This window comes from Equus quagga, chromosome 6 (assembly GCF_021613505.1).
Source record: "Equus quagga isolate Etosha38 chromosome 6, UCLA_HA_Equagga_1.0, whole genome shotgun sequence".
Classification (NCBI taxonomy): Eukaryota; Metazoa; Chordata; class Mammalia; order Perissodactyla; family Equidae; genus Equus; species Equus quagga.
In genome coordinates, this window is record NC_060272.1 from 33,599,118 (window position 1) to 33,621,023 (window position 21,906).

Below are 21,906 nucleotides of genomic sequence, written 5' to 3' on the forward strand. Positions count from 1 at the left end.
TGGGCAATGATGTCATTTTCTCACAAGTTACGCAAGACCATCCATTACAAGCAAAATCCTTGCAGAAACACACTCTGACCTCTCAACCATCAGCCGTTTCTTGTGCCTAAGCCTGCTGGCCTCCCGGATGGCCGCCCACTTCTGTAAGTCAGCCTCACTGCAAGGACCAGGGGTGAAACTGATGGGAGAAACAGTAGTTCCCAGCTTCCAAGATTGGATCTTACGAGCCAGCATGTCATCTTTCTTCTGACGATATGAAGGAACTAATACTCTACAGCTATTACTTTTCTCTTTAGATGGGCATGTCCTTTCAAGCACACAGAGAAATTTTGCTTGGATTTCTGGAGGAAGAGTCCAGGGTTCAGGGAACGGCACTGGTTGGTATCTATCTGGGGCCCCTGACAGAGGCACCTCTTTCTTCTGTGCTGGAATTCGGCGAACAATCATATCATCTTTTTCTAGATCTGGAAGTACAAGTTCACCTTCTCTACACTGCAGAATTATATCTCGTTCTACAGGATCATCTTGCTCAGAAAACCTAAAGTCTTCAAAAGCCCGGAGAACACATGGATTTGCATGGAAAGCCCCAGTCCTTCTGACAAAGAAATCATCATTCTCTAAGTCAGGATCCAGGGCTGACATCCCGAGGTCATCTCTTGTATACCCTGGTACATAGGAGAGATTCTTTCTGCGTGTTATGAGCCTTGGGCCAGCAGTGGGATCAATTTTGATATTTGCTTCAGAAGACAAGATGTCATCAGAGTATGTTTGGAGGGCCTGAAGTAATAAAAACTGACTGAAGCATAGAAAAGAAAAAGGAAGGGAAATCTTATTAAGTTTGGAGAGAAAAGGTAATTAGGTAGCAGACCAACTAGCCAGTTACTATGGGTGAATTATCTTAGGGGGCCATAAGAGGGACTCTCACATGGCAGACAGACCAGGATTTAATGCCATCACTCGTGACCTTCCTGGATACCATTTAAAGAAAGAAGAGCAGAGTGTACTCCTCGGGAAGGGTGGGCACCATCTAGGCCAAATGATGGGGCTAGAACACAGACTGAGTACTCCTCCCTGAGACACACACACATAACCTTCTTGCTTTCACCCCTTCCTCGTTCCATTAGACACAATGACCTAATTCCCATCCCAGAGAAGCAGCAATGATGTAGGAAAGTTTCAAGAACTGGTCATCAAGCACCTTGCAATAGGTACAGGTAGTCAACAGAAATTTAAAAAATAAAATGCTCTGAAGCTTTGTGAAAGACCGTGATGAATCTTTTCTTGACATTTTCCCACCAGACTTGGCCATCACACTCTAAAGTTATTTCCTTTCTTCACATCTCTACACATAGCACAACCGTAAAATTAAGTCAACTTACTAAAGAGCATTTTAGAAATGGTTTTCCAAAAGAACTCACTATGCCATGTCTTACACATTGTGCTAAAGAAGATTTAATGCTACAGACTTCCAATCTTAAATGCTCACACAGAAAGCAATATGCTATATCTTATGCTTTTATACTAAATATTAAGTGAATAAGGTTTCATGATTCAGTGCATCATGGGCAGAGATTAATGTAGCAGCAGAAGCTGACACATGGGTCGAAGGCCAGACTCGAAGCAGGTAGCTCGTGCAGACAGGTACACCTGGGCTCATCCGAAGCACCACTGGTTCTCCCGGCTGCGTGGGTGTCCCGGGAGGCTACGGCTCGTTTGGTAGCCAGTTCCAGCAGGAGTGAACGTTTTTGGCAGTTGCTGTCTAGCCTATGCTTTGCTTTTTGTATTCTACTAAAAATGGCAGAGCTTCCATCAGAGCCTGAATCCTCATCCTCAGAGTCTGAATTCTTTCTACTGTGGAGTGACACAGAGAAAGGGAGAAGGAAGAGAAGAAGAAAGATTGGAGAAAAATATAACTACTGAAAATAATGTCAAGCTATGACTACAGATAGAAGATGGTTTTTTAAGATGCAGATCCTAAGGTTTAATTCTAAACAGAAATTTTTTCCAGTTACAGAGGTTCTACTGATGTTGGAGGGAAAATTAACCCTTCTTTCTAATAAAAAATGCACATAGAATGCACCCAGCCAGGGTACAGAATGAACGCCAGAATAACAGAAACATGCACAAAGACAAACCTGAATCCCTGAAATTCTTTATACCATGGTCTATACGTTTCCCTTTTTATTCTTTTCCAGTTCACATCTTCAGGGATCCAACATTTGGGAAGAAACTGATCAAAAGCATTCCCTGGGTGTGGCATGATCGGACTTAGCTTTCGCACATAAAGATCATCCTTTACAGTGTTGGGTATGCTTGCCTTTTCTTCTTCCTCTTCCAAATAACAAGAGAAGGTTGAAGTTTCTTGTGCTGTTGGCCAGTTCTCGTTTGTGCCCCATGTTCTCCTCTCATTACTGTTCAAAATATCCAACCAGTTAAGTTACTGTATGAACAATTTGTGACACAGAACACAAAAGGCATGCTTTCTGGCTCACAAAGTTTACACCACTGTGAAGGAAGCAAATTAGTTCCCATTCTCATCATTACAGCTCCTAGAACAAAGTTAACGCATTATAACAGCATTTCATTTTAATTAGAGAATAGCTTGACATACAAGGGCCATAAGATGTGTTAAAAGAAAGAGATAAATCGTAGACAATTTGGGGTGTTACTTTACATATCAAAATCAACAGCATAATAGACATTCCAATCCAGGAGAAATTTTTCTGACCTCGTCAGTTCGTACATCCCAGTGACTAAACGGTCAGCAGGAGAAAATATTTGTGAACAAGAGTTAAGAGAGATGGTTTTCGAGAGGAAATTCTCACTTGGAATGCCTCCTTTTCACTTGGAATCTACAGTTGGCTAAGTCATCCAAAATTACATCGGGCAACATTCATTCATCCTTGGAGTCCGAGCCACTTTCAGAACCACACACCTGACAGGAAGCTGGCTTTGAAAAATCACACTCTGCTCTGCTAATTTGATGGGCAATTAAAGGATTCTTTTTGTGTCCACTGCGATCAATCAAGAAGGAAAAAAAAGGGAAAAAATAACACAGCAGGGCTCACAATGAACAATGTAAGTCACCCAGTAAGCTGAAAGATACCAATAAGCCAAAAGCATACATCTAAAAACAAGAACCGGCAAATTATACGCTGACGTTCTAAAATGGAAGAAATATCTTCAAGATACGCATGACTAAAAATATAGGTAAGAAAAAGTATTTTCATTAGTGAAATTGAATATATTATCTATGAAATACAGTTTAGGAACTATTGCTTTCACATTTAAGTATCCCACCAAAATCACACAGCATACTGAATTTTAAAACTCAATCATCAGATAACATCCCAGTACCTTGGAAATGTTCCATCTCCTTCTGGATAGGCTGGGCTCGCCCAACTCCTTCTGTTATCCTCATTTTTGTCCAGCTTCTTCTTCCTCAAGGGTGCCGGCACATAGGATGGCTGTCTACTTTTGTTGGGTAAAAAACGATTGAACGGTAAAGCAGACTTTGGTTCAATAGATGAAATCCTTCGATAGGACATATCATCTTTATTGTAATTCTGCATTTTGAATATAAATTCAGAATCTGTGTCACTTTCGCAACCTATAAAAAAGACACAAGAATTTGCTTTACTCTCCAGATTATTCATCTAACTGAAACCCACACGGCCTGCCTGCTCTGTCTTTCCCTTGGAAACCCAGGGCTCTACTGCTAACTGCAGAGAATATTTTTAGAAATCTGTCATGAAGTTGTGATAAGATCCATTAGGAGGAACTGGCTTTGCATACTGGAGGCGCATGCGGTACATTCCTCTACTGTGCACATTCTAAGCAGAAAAAGTCCCAATTTACAGCTGAACCCCTTTTCTTCTCAATCTTCCACGTCCTCATGATTTTGCACAAAATCTGTTGATGGAATACATGTGAATAAAATCTAGCAATTGAGCCAAAGGCACCTAAAATGAGATTTAGAAGTAACTCAAAGGAAGGGCCGGTCCAGTGGCCTAGTGGTTAAGTCCACGGGCTCCACTTCAGTGGCCCGAGGTTTGTGGGTTTGGATCCTGGGAGCAGACCTATACCCCTCATCAAGCTGTGCTGTGGTGGCATCCCACATACAAAATAGAGGAAGATTGGCACAGATGTTAGCTGAGGGACAATCTTTCTCAAGCAAAAGGAGGAAGATTGGCAAGAGATGGTAACTCAGAGCCAATCTCCCTCACCAAAAAAAAAAAAAATTTTTTTAAGTAATCTGAAGGAAACAGTAATTTAAAATAAGGCATGTGCTCATCTAAAATTTCTCTGAGGCAAGAGATAAGGGAGGACATAGAAAGAAAAGTGAAAAGCACAAGATCACAAAGGGTTTGATAGATTCTTGTGAGACCCCTATAAGCAAGAATCATAGGTTGGATACAAGATTGGACCAAATGACTTTTTTTCCTGTGTAGATCATTATATTTCGATTTCCGTGTAGATTACGTCATGTTCACCACCCAAAGACTAATTACCATCCATCACCATACACATATGCCCAGTTATTCCTTTAGCCTTCTCTTCCCCTGCAGCAAATGATTTCTCAAGTCCCAAAATATCAAGTCTCACGCCTAACCATGAACATAAAACTCAAGGCTTTTTCTGAGGGTGGCTATGGAAATACAGGGGACCTTGGATTTTGATCCAAAACCATTTAGACACAAATTTGAAAGTACACACTTTACACACCTCAAGGTCAGATAGACACAAATACTAATCTGTTCTCTTAAAAAAGTAAGTCTGCTCATTTAAAGATACAGGAAGAAAAGAAGGTAAAAAACAGCTTGGTCCAGATCCAAGCTGACTTGTCTCCCTTTCCTGCTCTTATTTTCCTCCTGCCTCTGTGTATTTGTAAAGAAAGTTTGCAAATGTTGCTTGCCTCCCACCAGGGCTCTCTCAGAGGCTGACTGTGCACAGTACTGAGTGCCTTAGCCACAAGCTCTCACAGAGAACACCTGCAGAGTTAACCTGAGCTCAGGGCGGTCGTGTCCCCTCCCTCCTGCCTGGCAGGAATCTACAGTAAATAACATTCAGAGTAGTCTACAGGAAGCGGTTTAACACACAGCTCTGAAACCGTGAGACTGGAACAGGGTAAAGGCGAGTCAAGGCAAAAAGGAAGAAAGTACAAGCAGCTATGACCAGGAGGATTCACAGTCAACCTGGCGCTTCATTCTTAATGCCTCCTAAATAAAAAATACATTTTGGGGGGATAAGAAATGTCTCAATGATTCTTGCCAAAATTTGCACATGTAAAATTTTAAATACACAAAGAGATCCCTCTGGCATGTAATTTTAAAGTTAAAATCTTTTTTATTTTTGAGTCCAGTACAGTACTCTGCAGAGTAGGCAAATATTCTTGATAAGGTAAGAGGTTTCCTACAAAACTAAGGAATTTGACTTTACAATACTATTAACCTAGAAACATACTCCTAAGCTGTGATCACGAATTGGGAACTACAATCTGGTAGGTAGCAGAATTTCAATACAGTGATCACAAAGACGCTTTATCCTGGTGGTCCCAGGCTTTTCATTTTCTTCTTCCTTATTTGTAATTACCATAAGTCTTCACTTCCACACTCTCCAAGCAAGGTCCACAACTCCTTTCCCAAGATCAGGAAGCCGTGTGACAATGACCCTCTGCTTTTCGTCACATGTACCAGGCACCCAGTCCAACAAGCATCTGAGGATAGGACTTTGATCCCACCCCACTGTGCCACTGCTTTTGAACTGACTGAAGTGTGTATTCTCACATGCCTTCAAGTTTTATCCCTTTTAGTCTTTATTGGCCAGATATAAACTCAAACATCGCATGTTTTAGGTTATTCAATCAGGACAAAGTAACACAGTGGGCTGGGAATTTTGGCCTCTGCTTTTACAAGTTTAATCACTCAGATAAATTATAAACTCAGATTCGTTTCCTCAAAACTACTTTAATAGTCGTCTGGGCTATGAAAATGTCACACCCAGATAGCAAACAGCCAACAAATGCAACAGTAATTATAAAGGTTAACTCTCTAATAGCCGTTCACTTTTTAAATTTTTCAATGCCACTACTCCTCTAAAAGCTAAAGAGCTTGGGGTTTTGTTACAATATTTAATTTTATTTTATTTTTGAAAAACAAACTCCTTGTGCCTTACTTGTATGTGAATTTATATCAGAAGAACAACAAATAAAGATTAAATTCTAGTTAATGATTGCATGCTGAAATATTTAGGATAAGTGTAAGATACTCTGAAGTGCCTCAAAAATAAGATAGATAATTAACGCATAGAGAGAGAGGTAAATATGTGCTAAAGCGAGCTCAGTAAAATGTTATGGTAGAACTAGGTGGCCGGTACATGGGTCTTCACTATAAAATTCTTCGAACTTTGCTGATGTTTGAAATTTCTTATATTAAAAACATTTGGAAAAACATTTTAAAATAGAAAAGTAATAATCAAAAATAAGCAAAGTAAAATCCCTAACATCTAACACAAACTCACAACCGTAACACTCAACTTTTTCATGTTGGGGGTGGAAGCACAGAAACATTTCAAGAAACTTTACTCGTGGTTTCAATCTAGTCAAATTTGAATTACTAGAGGTGTAGAGTCAGAAATTTCTCACACCACCCAATAGCCACAGGAAGAAGATTTGCATTTAAATAACTGATTTGACCATAATATGCAATTTTGAAAGAAAGTTCCTTTTCACAAAAGAATGATTTTCATTAACATGTTCTTTTCACACTCTGTCCTGGGTCAGCTCTGACTCTGACAGAAGTAAAAGATGTTTTCAACACGACACTAATATTGTTACTTAATCTGTCAACGTTTAGCATAATATTCTATCATGATAAGACAATCATTTCTTCTCTTGGACACAGATACTTATAAGAATATTTTTCCTGTTTTTCCGTAAGAGAAATTTATCTTTGGGGAAAAAAAGAAGGGAAGAAAGACAATTATTCAGGAACTACAAAAGACTTTTACAGAATTTTATTTACTTTCTTTTTTATGTTTAGATATATCAGTTAATAGGCCTCATCTCATACACACAGATTATTAAACTTGAATCTGGAAAGAAAATAATCAGCATAGATTATCATTGATAAAACAGGTCACAGTTAACTATTTCCTCCCCAGTCTTCTCTAAAAATGGAAGAAAAAAGAAGTGAAACCTATTACCCCTCTAGTAGTGAAATAATGAAGAAGGAAGGAAGGAAACCCCAGTCTCTATGAAAATCCACTTCCTAGTGAAATTTTTGCCCAAGAGCTTTTGCTCCATTTTTCTATTCTCTCCTGTTCCCAATTTTCTCTTAATATGTGAACAAATAAAAATAAAATGACAGTCAAGAATACAACTCACCTTCACGGCCCCCTCTCAGCGTGATATCAGAGGAGCAGCTTGTGAATGACCTGGACCCCAAAGAGTCTAAGCTTTCGAAAGAATCTTCTCTCTTATAATTGCCTGAAGCAGCAGGAAATTCTCCCCGTTCAGAACACCAGATATCACTGTAGCCACTGTCCCTGCCACTCCTTTTCAGGCAGCTGGAGTCTTCAAGGGCCTAAAGAACAATTTTTTACAGAATAGTAAGTTGGCATAAACTTCCAAATATGTAATCAGTCATTACTTGTTTGTTTGCACAGCTCAAGTCGTGCTTCATTTGCTAAGTCAGGCAATGAGATTTCTTTGTTAAACATAAAAAAATCTGATAAAAATCAGTACATAACTCTGTAAATGTTTTCCCACAACTAATACTTGGCACTTGTGTCACAATAAGGAGGAATTCAATATTTAATAAAGTAGCATTGTTTATTTAAAAATAAGGAAGGGGGAACATTTTAATAAAAGAAAAGGTAATAATTAGAATAACATTCAAATGCTAAAATCAATGAATACTTACTGCCATCTGGTAATAAACATGAAAGGAGTAAAGAGAAAAGTCAATTTTAATTTTGATATCCAAAAGGAGATAAGTTAATAAGATTACATTAGCCTACCTCTGGGAAATATTTGGGGTGGCTTATGTTAAATGAAAAATCATAACAGTTAAAGTTCTTAAACAACAACAAAAAGTTTAAAAAAAAAGAGACAGAGGGACAAGGACAGTAGGCACGCACTTCACAGAACTCATTTATTTTCACTGATTACGAAACCTAAATCTGAACCAAGGAAAGCAGACTTGTTTGCTGACATACAAAACTTTCCCCGAGTCTAAATAAAATAGTTGTTTGGCTCATGTACGAGATACACAGAAATATGGCAAATGTTATTAACGATAGATTTATAAATTATATAGAACTTACTCAAAATAAGCATTTTTAATTAACATTCTTCTATGAAAATTAAGCGCAAACTACAACTGGACTTGCTAAAATTAGGATTTAAGTAAAATTTATAAAGCCCTTAGCATATCCCATACACAGAAATCAATGAGTATCTAAAGTCTTCTTTTTTTTTTTTTTACAGTTTTATGGGCGTTTTTTCTTTTCTTTTCTTTTTCTTTTGAGGAAGATTAGCCCTGAGCTAACATCTGCTGCCAATCCTCCTCTTTTTGCTGAGGAAGATTGGCCCTGAGCTAACATCCATGCCCATCTTCCTCTACTTTATATGTGGGATGCCTACCACAGCATGGCTTGCCAAGGGGTGCCATGTCCACACCCGGGATCCTAACTGACGAACCCCTGGCCGCCGCCGAAGTGGAACATGCGCACTTAACCGCTGCAGCACCAGGCTGGCCCCTAAACTCTTATTTAACATGGTGAAAGTAATTTTGTCAGTGTAGAAATCAGGAATGTACTTTCAGATGAATTTACTAATACAGAAACAGTTTAAAGAACCCAGGAATTCCTAACAACCAAGTGTAATATGTGAACTTTGATTAAGTCATGATTCAGATAAAACAAGCTATGAAAGATAGCTGGGAGACAATTGGGAAATCTTGAATAGGGACTGGATATGAGATAGTGAAAAATATTTATGAATTAAGTATAATAGACATCGTGGTTACGTGGAAGAATATTCTTACTCTTAAGAGATGCATGCTGGGTATTTAGGGCTGAGATATCTGCAATATACCTTGAAATGATTAGGTAAAAACAGAGATGGATAAATAGATATGTAGATCAATAGAGCCAATATGAGAAACTCGATAATTGAATCAGATGGCACAATTATTGTACTATTGTGCTTTTCTTCCTACTTTTTAATTATGAATATTTTCAACATATGAAAAAGTCGAAGAAGGTTTACAATGAATAATTAGCAGCTGTCTGGGGCATACGTTTGGCTAAGACTGGATCTGTCAATTCATGGTTAGATTGTTTGAGAAGCATGTGAAGCACCAATAAGGTCTATGGATTTATGTGAGATTTCATACGCTTTAGATGAAACTCTGGCATTAGAGTTGACATCCTGTCATGAAAATGCAAACGCCTACCTTGGACCCTATTTCCAAACAGATGGGGAAGCTGAGCCTAGTGCTGGTACAACCAAACTATATTCTCAAAATTTTTGAATTTTTACGTTTTTTTAACTTAAAAATCTAAATTTTTGATTTTTTAAATTTTAAGTAAATCTTTAGATCCATCAGTTTTCTTAGACACATATCTATTGAAGCCTTAGAGTTCAACACACTGAGAGACGATTTTTGACCTCATAAATGTTAAAGTTACTGATGACGAGCCACTTCAGTCATAATATAAGCCACGTCCAGCCCTGGTGCCCTTTTTCCTATGTAGATGATTTCACTCTGATAATTCACCTGAAATGAGTCACCTCCAACTTACAGGATGACTCAGATGCAAAAGCTTACCCCATGTATTTTTTTTTTTCATATTTTAGATTAGCCATTAAACTTTATCTAGTTAAATGGGAAAAGTTTGATGAACACAATGATTTTAACAGAATGGATGCAAAACAGATCACATATTCAGATATCTCTTACATTATTATCTCATCATAATAATGGAATGGAACCACAACTACAGTTTTATCAATAATTCTTTTGAACCTACTCTGATTTTGACACTGGTGGCAGAAAACAGCCTTTAATTAAACATTTGCAGCACCAACACTGTACTAAGATTGTTCAACCTGAGTCAGACTGCCATAAAAAGGACCAAAGGCTGTAAAGAGAGCACTAATACAGGAGCCAAAGTCCCACATTGTTTTTAACTGGATGTTTTCTTAGCTGAAATAAGTGGAAGGCAAGGGCTCTGCCTGTACCCAAAGGCCCCGCACATTCGTCCCTCAGCGCCTTACCCTCCTCCATTGCAGTGACCTATCTGCTTACCTCTCTCCATCAGACAATTGTGCTCTGTGAGAATGGGTCATTGGCCTTGCGTGAGTGTTTTCCCAACACCTAGTACAATGCTTGTGCATGATAATCTCTCTACTACAACCTGCATTAACTGATTTTAAGGAATTTGAATAGAGTGTTACCAACTCTTTACAATTCAAAAAAATTAAATTAAAAAAGGAATACCTGAACCTTTTAGGCTCTATAATCTCATCTTTCTACAACATATGTGGGTGAGCTGTAGCGAAACTATTTAAAGATGAGGGTAGATGTAAGACAAGGTCATCATTTTCATCCCAGCCTAAAATTCCTTATCACGGTACCTAACATTTATTACATCCTTACAATGTGCCAGAGACTAATGCTAAATACCTTATCGGTACAGTATCATTTAGTCATAAAAACCCATGAAGCAAATACCATGAATTAAATGGTGATAGTATTTTGACTACATATTTTCTTCTGAGCATTGCAAATTCCCCTAGATAAACATCTCCCTAGAGAAGTTAATTTTCCCATGTGGATCTCATAAATGAAGATTTGGCGGAACTACGGTCAGCCACAGCACTTGACTCTCCTCAAAAGATAAGTATTAAAAAGCTGCAACCCTGGTTCCAGGATAAGAAGGACTAGAAATGTGTTTAAAACAAAAGATTCTAACTTAAAAAGCCTTACCATGTTTCACATAACAGCATTTACTACTCTTTAGGAAACAGAAGCAATATGGCAGAACTGTGGGGACGTTGGAGTGTAGGCATTAGCGACACAATCACCCACGGCAAGAAGACATTCAGGTATACAAACTGAGTAACTTCCACACATTTTAATAGTCCTGAAGCACCTCTCTACTACAGGTTGAGTTCATAACGAATGTAGAAAGAGTTACGTTATATAAAGTGTCTAAGAAAGGAAGCAAATGAGTATGTCATTCAGTTACCTAAAACTGAGATAAATACCTATATCCTATACCCTGGGAACTGCTCTGAAATAGACTCACTTACTCCTTGGTGGTGGCATACAAAGCCAGCAAATGAGTAACAATGCTCTCTACTCAGCCCAACCTAGAGGGAAGCAAAGATAGTCAGAGCCACCATATTTGTTATAGAAGAGGAGAAGAAGGAAGAGAAGTGAAAGAAAAACAGGAAAGAGGGAAGGGGGAAAGGAGAGAGAGAGCAGGGGAGGAGGAAGCGAAAGAGGAGGAGAAGGTAGTAGTGTTACAGCAGTCGTCTCATACAGATGCAGTTTCCTTACCTTAGTCAGAGCTTGTCCCAGAAGATTCTCAAACGCTTTCAAATTAAGATAGGGACCATTATAGTAGGGGTTACTTTGTGCTTTTCTTCCCAACCAGTACAATGTTATCAAAACCTTAAAAAAATTTCCATGAAACAATAAGATCAGTCTATTTAGCAACTAACTGCAAGCTCAAATGCAGGAAAGCACTCTAGATAAACGATAGCATTCTATCAACGGTTGAAAGTAGATTTTCTTTTAAATATATGAAGAAGGGTCATTGAAAATGTTATTCTTCTTAGATTTTCATTTCTGAGCATATTCTCAGACCAAAAGCCCAGTTCCCAACAGGTATTCATGTACTCTATCAGTTCATATGAAGAAGGAAAAAATTTATAAGAGGAAAACATAAATTAAACTTTTAAAGCAATCAATATTTTTCCAAACTTATGGAATGAACACTTAAAATCAATAATTCTCAGCTTCCTTAATAAAGATATTGAGCTTTTATGTTTTTTAATAAAGCTGTCACACTTTTAGAGACTCTTCTAATTGCAAGTTGATCTAATATGCAAAATATTATAGAAATAAGTCTACTTCGAGCTACTACTCAGAGTTCTTAAACATTCAGTGTTTTCCTTAAAGTCTGATTTGGTGGTTTCTGAGTTACTATCCTAAAGATTCTGAAGTATGTTCACCTGCCTTTCCCACATTACTAACATGAAAGGAACCACTGCCCAGGGTTAACCTTCCTTTTATACCATGAAGTCACAGAACATTATGTCTTAACCATATTTAAACATCAAGTTTGTGACTGGCTGGTTTCTAGCAAAAATTCCATTGGAAAAAAAGATACAGAGTATATCAGATATTTTTAGATCCCACTGCCTTATTGCAGAACAAGTAAAAAACCATTAATAATGTTCCATTAAATATATCTTACATTTTTCACTCTCCTGTCAGTCTCTTCTTGCCTGTAAAAAAAGAAAATATCTATTAAGTAATATCTACGAACCTTAAATTATTAATTATTCACTAAAAAAAACTTAATTTTAAAGTCCTATGAATATTAATACCACATGGAAGTTCAGAAACCTTAGACTGCATATTATCCATCAGAAGAATTTTCCATATTCATTTCATGAAATATAATGGTCAGTTTTATAAAAAGCAAGGTTGTCTTTTTCTCATTTTATTCATTACAGTCTGATTTTTAAAATGCATTATTTGCATTTTTTGTATTTTCATTCTAAACAATGTCCAACCCAATCAAAAGGGGGTGGGGTGGAGAAATCAGTGTGTTTCCATGGCAGAAAAATCGGGAAACAGAAATAAAAACCTTAAAGAGGAAAAAGAAAGAAAAGTTTTGCACTGAATTCTCTTTTCCATTGTCCAAGGAGGTTTCTCACCCAAGTTCTGCAGAACAAACTGCTCAGAGACCAAGAATCTGCAGATGTTGAAAAGTGGAGTTTAAAAAATAACCACTAACCTCTGCCTGAGAGGTTTCACTCTATTACAAGACTGAGTTTTTTCCCTCACCTGTAAAATGATATTTACAGGAAAAGTTAAAGAGGTAGATGTCACCACAATGCTGAAGAAGCAAAAACATGAGTTAGTTAACAAAGAGGGGGGTCACCCTAAACTAATGTGCCTTCCATCATTAGTGACACTTAAAACAGGATCATTTTTAATTCAGAGAGACATAGGAACCTGAGCTAGAAGACCTCTAGGGTGTCATTCCAGTCTAAAAGTCATAAGCAGAATATTTATAAGATAAAATATATGTACACACAAGTTATGTGTGTATATAAGCCATGTAAAACATATATATAGCACATATATACACATAAAGAAACAAAAAGGGGAGAGAAGGAGCACACAGAGACAAATATTTACCTTGGCTTTCAAAGAATCAATGAGATAGCTACGACCATTCCTTTCCGTAAACAAACATGAACTGAAATAACTGTAAGAACAACATGCACCTCCCACCCCCTCCAAATAGTGTATCAAAAATAAAACCCACAAGCTCTCACTTAACTTTTAATCCATTTGGTAGTATCTATTCAAACTGAATATAAGCATATTCTATGACTCAGTAATTCACACTCCTAGGTATATACCAAAGAGAAATGCTTACATATGTTCACCAAAAGTCATGTGTAAGAACATATATAGAAGCACCATTCATAATAGAATAAACTGGAAGCTCCACATGTCTTTAATAGTAGAATGGATAAATTATGGAATATCCACGCAATGAAATATTATATGGCAAGGAGAACAACTGCAACTGCCTGCAACCATATGGTTCAATCACACCAATAATGGGAAGCAAAAGCTAGATAGAGTGCAGACCGTATTATTCTCTCATATCAAGCACAAAGAAAGGCCAAACAAAGATATGATGTTAGAAGTCAGGATAATGGTTACCCTTGCAGGGAAGGATGGAAGTGACTGGAAGGTGGGGGCTGCTGCTAATTCCCTATTATTTTGATCTGGAAGTTGGCTACCTAAGTGTGTTCCATCTCTAAAGTCTTTGAATTGCATACTTATAATAAATCCTTTTCTGTATGTTTATTATACTTCAAAAAAGTAAATAGAATAAATTTCACAGCCCAAGTGCTAAAATTGTAGCTTATCTTGATTAAAAAGAAAAACATTTAATTTTAGAAGTAGTAAGTGGGGGAAAAATCACTAGAAACCAACAATGAAAAATAAGTTATAAAATATATAGCCTCTTTTTATATTAATGACCAACATACACACCTCAGAAATTAAATACACCAAAGCACAAAGAACCGTCAATACTCAATGCAAAGGATATACAAAGGCTGAAAATCAACACCCTATTAAAAGTAGTTTGTTTTGCATTGAACTTACCATAAGCACACTGAGGGCAGAAGGAAAAGGAGAGCTCTTGAACCCCTGACCTCCTTCCCACAGCCTTCTCTAAAAGTTCTAATCCAATACACTCATTCGCTATTTACTTTATGACGATAAAACAGTCACCGGAAATATAAGATATGGCCTCTTCTGTAATAAACACTCACAATAAGCAGTGACCTTGGCACTAGAACCTTTTACATTCCCTTCTAAATATGAACATTTATAACACACTCTTGAACACAGTGATACATAGGCCAGCCAAATTAGTGTCCTAGCACTGAAATGTAATGCCAGGAATTCAAGTAGTCAATGATTTGCTGGAGTCAACAGAGGCCACTCTGACACACAACAAACACACCCCACTGCATGTAAGTCAGTCACCAGGTGGCTCCTTTGCCTGCCACAGCCACAGGGCACAACCCCAAGGCCTTTTAAACAGAACAAGTGGGAGAGTGGAAGGGAAGCTCATGGCCATGTAGACTCTCCATGAGCCAGTCAAGGTACTGCCCAACCCATCAGAACCAAAAATAAGGTAGACCTATCTCCAAAAGTTGGCCAATTCCTCCATAATAAATATTTTGAGAGTTGATTTGGTATAATACCACATTTAAGAACTTGGGCTTTGGGTCAGAGCTGGGTCCCACTAGCTATGTTCATCTGGGCAATTTATTTAACTCTCAAAGCTTCAGTTTCCTTCTGGAGAAAATGGCAATAAGGACCTCTAGTTTAATAGATTAAGAGGAAATGTACACGGGTACTTAGCAGATTCCCTAGCCTCATGGTAAGTGTTCATCAAGAAGCAGCTGTCACGATACTGTAAGGTATGTAAGGGCAAAGCCCATCTTATTCAACAAGCTAGCCACAAAGGTTTCCTAATGAAGCCATGCTGGACCCCAATGTTTAAAATTGCAACCAGCCTGCCTGACACTCTGCATCTCTCATCTCAGCTTTGTTTTACATATTTATAATGATCTACTGCATGCATTTATTTATTATCTGTCTCTCCTCCACTAGAAACTAAAAGGATCTTTGTGGTTTTGTTTATTGCCATATCCCAAGTGTCTTAAGAGAGGATCTACTACCCGGCAAGCACACAAGAATATTTTATTAAAAATGCCTAACACACTGGGCCGGCCCAGTGGAATAGTGGTTGAGTTCACGCCCTCCACTTTGGCGGCCTGGGATTCTCTTCAGATCCTGGATCAAAGGACGAGGGAAATAAAATTCATGTAGATGGTCTGGCTCTCTTCATGAGGTCCCCTGCCAGGTCCTTCTGTGAGGAGCCAGCTTGGCTACGAGAGCAGGCTCTGGGGTCAAACCTCCTGGGCATGAATTCTGACTCCACTTTCACTAGTGGTGAGACATCCGTCCTGTTATTTAACTCTGTCTCCATCGTCTCAGCTGTAAAATGGTAACAACAGTACCAGTCTCCTCGGCCTTCAATGAGAGACCTGAAGAGTACTTAACCCAGGTTAATCAAGTAAAGGAGACATTTCAGGACTACCTTCCAATTATCCATCTCAACCACATAGTACTGGAGGGAGGGAAGCAGCTGAAGGACAGTTAAGTTTCCCCACACATCAAGTCTTCCCCTCCAGAAGAGACATTTCCATGAAACGCAATTCAAGACACTCATGTTATGCTTTCCTTGTCTTCTGCCATGGAAGACTCTGAACAAGGGTAGGAAACTATTTCTTAAATAAGGTCAAACAAAGGGCAAAGCAAACTGGCATGGTACAGACATGCATCACATAACAACATTTTGGTCAATGACAGACCACATATATGATGGTGGCCCCCTAAGATTACTACCATATAGCCTAGGTGTGTAGTAGGCTATAGCATCTAAGTTTGTGTAAGCATACTCTGTAATGCCCACACAACGATGAAATCGCCTAACACATTTCTCAGAGTGTATCCCATCGGTAAGTGACGTGTGACTGTATTACTGTCATTGTCTAAACATCCATGTCAGCACAAGCCAGGCCTCCTCACTAATCTTTCCTCGGCCAGGGCCTGCCATGGCCAACACCTTTAAATTTTCTGAAAGTTCAGAATGAGAGAAAAATGTGCCTACTCAGCCAAAAATCTATCTCCGCCATATCTGATAGTATAGTTTGGGAAGAAAGTATTAATGGATAAGATTATAGTTTTGTTATAGTTTGGTACAGCCAGTTGTGTTCTAGGGTTTCATTAAAAATATTGCCAAACGTCTTTTTTCATCCAAGAGCTAACTCTGCGCCCACATGCGTGCACCTATCACAGCCTCTCCTAGGCTCTCTTCTGGTGCACCGCAGAGAGATGCAGCTATACCTGACCCATGCGTGTATCCCTGCATCCAATCGCAGGCCTGGCTAAGAGCAGCCAAGCATTCAAATGTTGATATTTAAGTTACCTACCGCCACTCACAAAGCAAGCTCAGTAAATCAAGGACAAAGAAAGATGGAGAAAATTTTCATCCAAATAAGAATAAAGCTTCATGGAATTTGGAACAGAATCCCACTTCTCTTTTTATGCTTCTCTCCCATTTCTTGGTCCTCCTTTTCCTCAAGGTAGCAATTTTCTCATTTGCAATACTGGAAGGCCCAAATTCCCCATGCTCTATCCTAATATCATAATCCCCTAAAAATTGAATTATCCATGCTCCCAAATCTTCCTTCCTCCCCAAATCCCAGTCCCCATCCTGCCCAGTCCAATCCCTGTTAAGATCAAATACAGTTTTCTGACTGAAATATTAAATAAAGAAGCACTTGTGATTAAAAATTCATGTTCGGAGGCTGACCTAGTGACACAGTGGTTAAATGCGCACGTTCCGCTTTGGGGGCCCAAGGTTCACTAGTTCGAATCCCCGGTGTGGACATGGCACCGCTTGGCAAGCCATGCTGTGGTAAGCGTACCCCATATAAAGTGGAGGAAGATGGGTATGGATGTTGGCTCGGGGCCAGTCTTCCTCAGCAAAAAGGCAAAAAGAGGAGGATTGGCAGCAGTTAGCTCAGGGCTAATCTTCCTCAAAAAAAAAAAAAAAAACAACTCATGCTGGGATTTTTGATAGGGTGGGACTATTTTTGCCCCAGGTACCATGGGGGAAGATTTCCCCATATCCTAATAGGAAAGATGAGAAGTTTGGCCCCATCTGCCACCATGCAAGCTTCTCTGGCTGACAGAATCTGGAATTCTATAAGAGACTCAAGTATAGCTTCCTACTTCATCCAGTCTCCTCTCTGCCGAACACACACATCCTTCCATCTTCCCTAATCCTCCAAGCCCTATAGCCCCCTTGTCTTGACCTGGAATAAGCTTCCACCTCTATTCCTCAGAACACTTGCAACTCACTGGGTGATTCTGTCCCCAGGCCTCCACTTCCTGATGTTACTTCCCAGAGCAAGGCGTGGATTCTTCCCAGGGACCCAACCCTTCCAGAGATAGTTCTAGCCCTGCCCTGGGTGGCACCAGCTGACCTGGATGTTGCCTCTTGCGAGGGGGGTTTGATGTTAGAGGAGCTGGGCCCACAAGATACTTGGTCCCTCTCCAAGCCACTAAGTAATCTCTGCTCTCCAGTTGTTGCTTATGAAGTCTGGCCACCTGTTCACAACTCAAAAAAAAAGAAAAAAATCAAGAAATGAGATCCTGAATCATGATTTCATAAGCAGTCACAAGAAGAAAATGTGTAGACAGCATCTGGTTTAAATCTGTCAGATATGTACGGGGTAAGGGGGAGGTATGTGTGGCAGTGGGAGACAGTAGAGACAATCCAAAGCAGACGTCCTGCTCATGGCAGAGCAGTGGCATCATTTTTATATATGAAACAAGACAGTTTTCCTCCAAACGAGAGGAAAGGAGGAATCCTGAGCAACCCCAATGACACTAGGTGAAATTTGAAGAAACATAGTGGGAAAATAATTTCTAACACTACTGTCCAAGGAAAGGGCCTGTTTTTATTCCAAATACAGGAATCAAGAAGGAATTTAGGAATATATCAGATAATAGCTCATTTTTCTATTTAAACAGAAGTTTTATTTTTCTATTAATGGGAGCTCATCCATTGCATTATTTAAAATAGAGCACATACCACCATTTTTCTCTAATGACTATGTCAAATAGATGGAGGGAGAGATGTGTGAATAAAAGCTATAGATGAATTCTTGGAAGACCGCACTTATTCCTTCCTTCTCTCAAAAAGTAAGCCACATTTTAGAAAAAAGAAAAATTGAAATTCTTCTTTCCCTCCCACCCTCATCTCTAAAAATGAAACTGTACTCCATTTGACAATCCTCCAGGAATGTTAGACACATGTGACTCATAGCTTTTTATCTGCCATTGCTACAAAACGCAGCTCTACCTGATTGTGGAAACTATAAACATGACACTTGAAAAAACAATACTATATCTGGAGATAATTAGTGAGCACAAATAGATAAACTTGACGATTTCTGTACTTACCTATGTGAGGAAAAACTCTTGGAAATTCAACAGCTTTTGCCCTAGCAACGTAATGCTTATTCCAAACATGACGAATGGGTACGTACCCTCTTTTTAAAAATAATTTGTTATTAAATTTCACACCCCTCCCACACACTACTAAGAATAGCCAAGTTTCACTTAAAGAGAAAGGGAAAAAAACACATGCATTCAAAGACACTGGCACACAGTTCCACTTTAATGAAACTGAAGAGGGCTTTTTCAGGAGCTCAAAGGTGGGTTTTATTTCTAACTTAACCACAGACTCTTTTTGTAACTCTTTTCTAGTTTATGGAATATGTTTGCTATTACATAAATCTGATTTCTCAGTTGAGACTCACACATGTATATTCCTTGTCGGATTGCAGCCCAGAAACAGACACTTCCTGAATGCAAAATGTAGTATCCATTATGTATGTTCTGTGTACTCAGTGGATTTATGACATTCAGTTATATCAGATGTGTTGGGGAGAGGCCAGAGGAGATGTCAGTTACAGACTTACTCATAATTTTACTTCTGTAGGGAACAATGCTGGGTAGCAGCAGCAAAGGAAATAGGGGGTTTGGGCTTTAGACATGTTAAGTTTGAGACACTTAGACAAAGTAGAAATGTTAAGCAAGTAATTGGTAATTAGACATACAACTAAGCAGTTCAAGGTAGAAATCTAGGTTGGAGAGATATTCTGGGGAGTTATCAGCATAGAGATGAAATGTAAAGTCTTAGCACTAAAATGAGGTCACCTAGAAAATAAGTGTAGATGGAGAAGAGGTCTACAGATCAAGGCCTGGAAAACCCAACAGGTAAGTGTTAAGAAGTAGAGGAGAAACCAGCAAAGCAGATGGAGAAGGACCATCTAGTGTGATGGAGGGGCACGACGGGGAAGGAAAGCAAGATGGAGAGAGCAAACGAGGTTAAAAACGCTGTAGAGAGGGGAAGATGAGGGCCGGGGAGTCACTACTGGATTATCTTCTTAATCCTTATAATATCTTACACACATGCACACAGTTACTAAATTACTGATTAATTCTCTTCACAGGAGGAAAAAGGAATCAAGTATTAACATCAACAAAAATCTTGTCAAATTCACAGATGTTCCTAAAGACACAGGTTAGGAGAATACTGAACTAGACATCTCAGGTGTCCTTCCAGACTTTCAAGCCCATGCTCAGCAAAGTCAATATGAAATTCAACTATAAGCATAAATCTTTTAGTCTTTAGCATCATAATACTGGAACAATAATAATGTGCCTAGTGAGGTACTTTCAAAGTCAGGGTTTCATGGGCCAGCCCGGTGGCGCAGCGGTTAAGTTCATACATTCCACTTCAGCAGCCCAGGGTTCGCTGGTTCAGATCTCAGGTGCCAACATGGCACTGCGTGGCAAGCCATGCTGTGGTAGGCATCCCACATATAAAGTGGAGGAAGATGGGCATGGATGTTAACTCAGGGCCAGTCTTCCTCAGCAAAAAGAGGATTGGCAGATGTTAGCTCAGGGCTAATCTTCCTCAGCAAAAAGAGGAGGATTGGCAGATGTTAGCTCAGGGCTAATCTTCCTCAAAAAAAGAAAAATTAAAAAATAAACAAACACAAAAAAGTCAGAGTTTCTCATACTGTCTACCACGAAACATAAGAAACTGGTAAAATTTTAACAGGACTTAAGGTAAAAAATTTTTGCAACTTGAATATTTTCCTCTTAAATATTCATAATAGCAAATTAAAGTTCTGAGAAGTCCTATAACAAGAGATCCATTTTACTTACACTTTGAAAAATTCACTTTCATATTTTTTGGCACAACTGTTACTAAAATCTTAAAAGACACTGGTATTAATGAAGTATTTTCCAATTGTGTTCTGTTTAAGTATACTGTATGCTTTATTATATAACATATATAAATAATAATTGCCTTTATTGAGCACTTTATACTAATCATTATGTTGACTTTTATACATGATTATCTCCTTTAACCCACACAACAATCGAATGATTTACAGATTAGGAAATTGAAACTCCAAAAGCTTAAGAAATTTTCCCAAGGTCACAAAACTATTAAGACTTGATGTGATCCATACTTCCCATGGACTAAGAGCCACAGACTAAAGCTCCATTTTAGCATTAGTAGTCACACTTTCTATCTTATTTTTGAAATAATTTACTTTTTTCTTAATCCTGAAAAATAACTGTCTTTATAATATCCTGAAATATAAATGTCTCAGTAGTCTCTCAAAGTGTTGGCCGAAAACGTATCTATGGCAACAAAAATTTCCTGCCTAATTCTGTCTCCCAAAGACAATAGCAGAAGCTCCCCATTACCACCTTTTCTGGCAAAATTACGTTCCACTATCTTGCACATACAACCTGTTACAGGATTCCACAGATGGAAAGTTGCCAAAGTACTTTTTAAAAGACTTCGTTCTAAATAAATGAAGTACATCACCATAATTCTTAATGAGAGAACAACTGCAGAGTATAGATTTCCTGTACTTTAGCACTACTAAGCCTTTACGAGTATGGCTTCTGTAAGATAAGTACCCATCAACCATAAATAAATAAGATTACAAGATAAGCACAAAAAAGATTAAATAGGAAAATCTTTTGATTAGTTTCCCAAAGGTACATTTTCTTATCTTAAAAAACAACAACAAAAAGCTATATCTACCTTTAGGTTTGTGAAAATAAAACAAAATATATTTAAAGTGCCTAGTACGTAAATACTCATTTCCTTTCTGATACACATGAAAGTTCCCTGCAAAGCACAAAATGATGTAAATTGTTATTTATAGGTTATTATATCATTACACCAATTCCTTAGCTATAATTATTATTAAATGTGCTATGTGTGTGTATGGTACAAACCTCATACCATCAAAGTAATACATATCAAACTATTTATTCATGCTACACATTCAGAAGTCTCCATAATGCTTAGAAGTAAATTATTCTCCCTTGCCTATAAGTGAGACTTGTTTCAAAATTTTAATTTCCACATGGGAAAAATCAGCAGCCCCATCAT

General features: G+C 38.4%; 1 protein-coding gene across 10 annotated transcripts in view; it reads right to left on the reverse strand.

Moving 5' to 3' along the window:
• Positions 1-21,906, reverse strand: part of LMO7 (LIM domain 7) — a 188,817-nt gene that overhangs the window by 47,257 nt on the left and 119,654 nt on the right. For 4 of the 10 annotated variants that reach the window (XM_046663841.1, XM_046663840.1, XM_046663843.1 and 1 more), the window contains 7 exons: positions 12,493-12,523; positions 11,571-11,684; positions 7,385-7,583; positions 3,358-3,610; positions 2,136-2,411; positions 1,648-1,851; positions 80-796 (listed from right to left, as the gene is read on the reverse strand). In XM_046663841.1, the coding sequence (XP_046519797.1) occupies positions 80-796; positions 1,648-1,851; positions 2,136-2,411; positions 3,358-3,610; positions 7,385-7,583; positions 11,571-11,684; positions 12,493-12,523 (1,794 nt within the window). The remainder of the gene's footprint in view (positions 1-79; positions 797-1,647; positions 1,852-2,135; positions 2,412-3,357; positions 3,611-7,384; positions 7,584-11,570; positions 11,685-12,492; positions 12,524-21,906) is intronic. The other 6 variants (XM_046663844.1, XM_046663842.1, XM_046663847.1 and 3 more) reach the window with 3 other exon arrangements.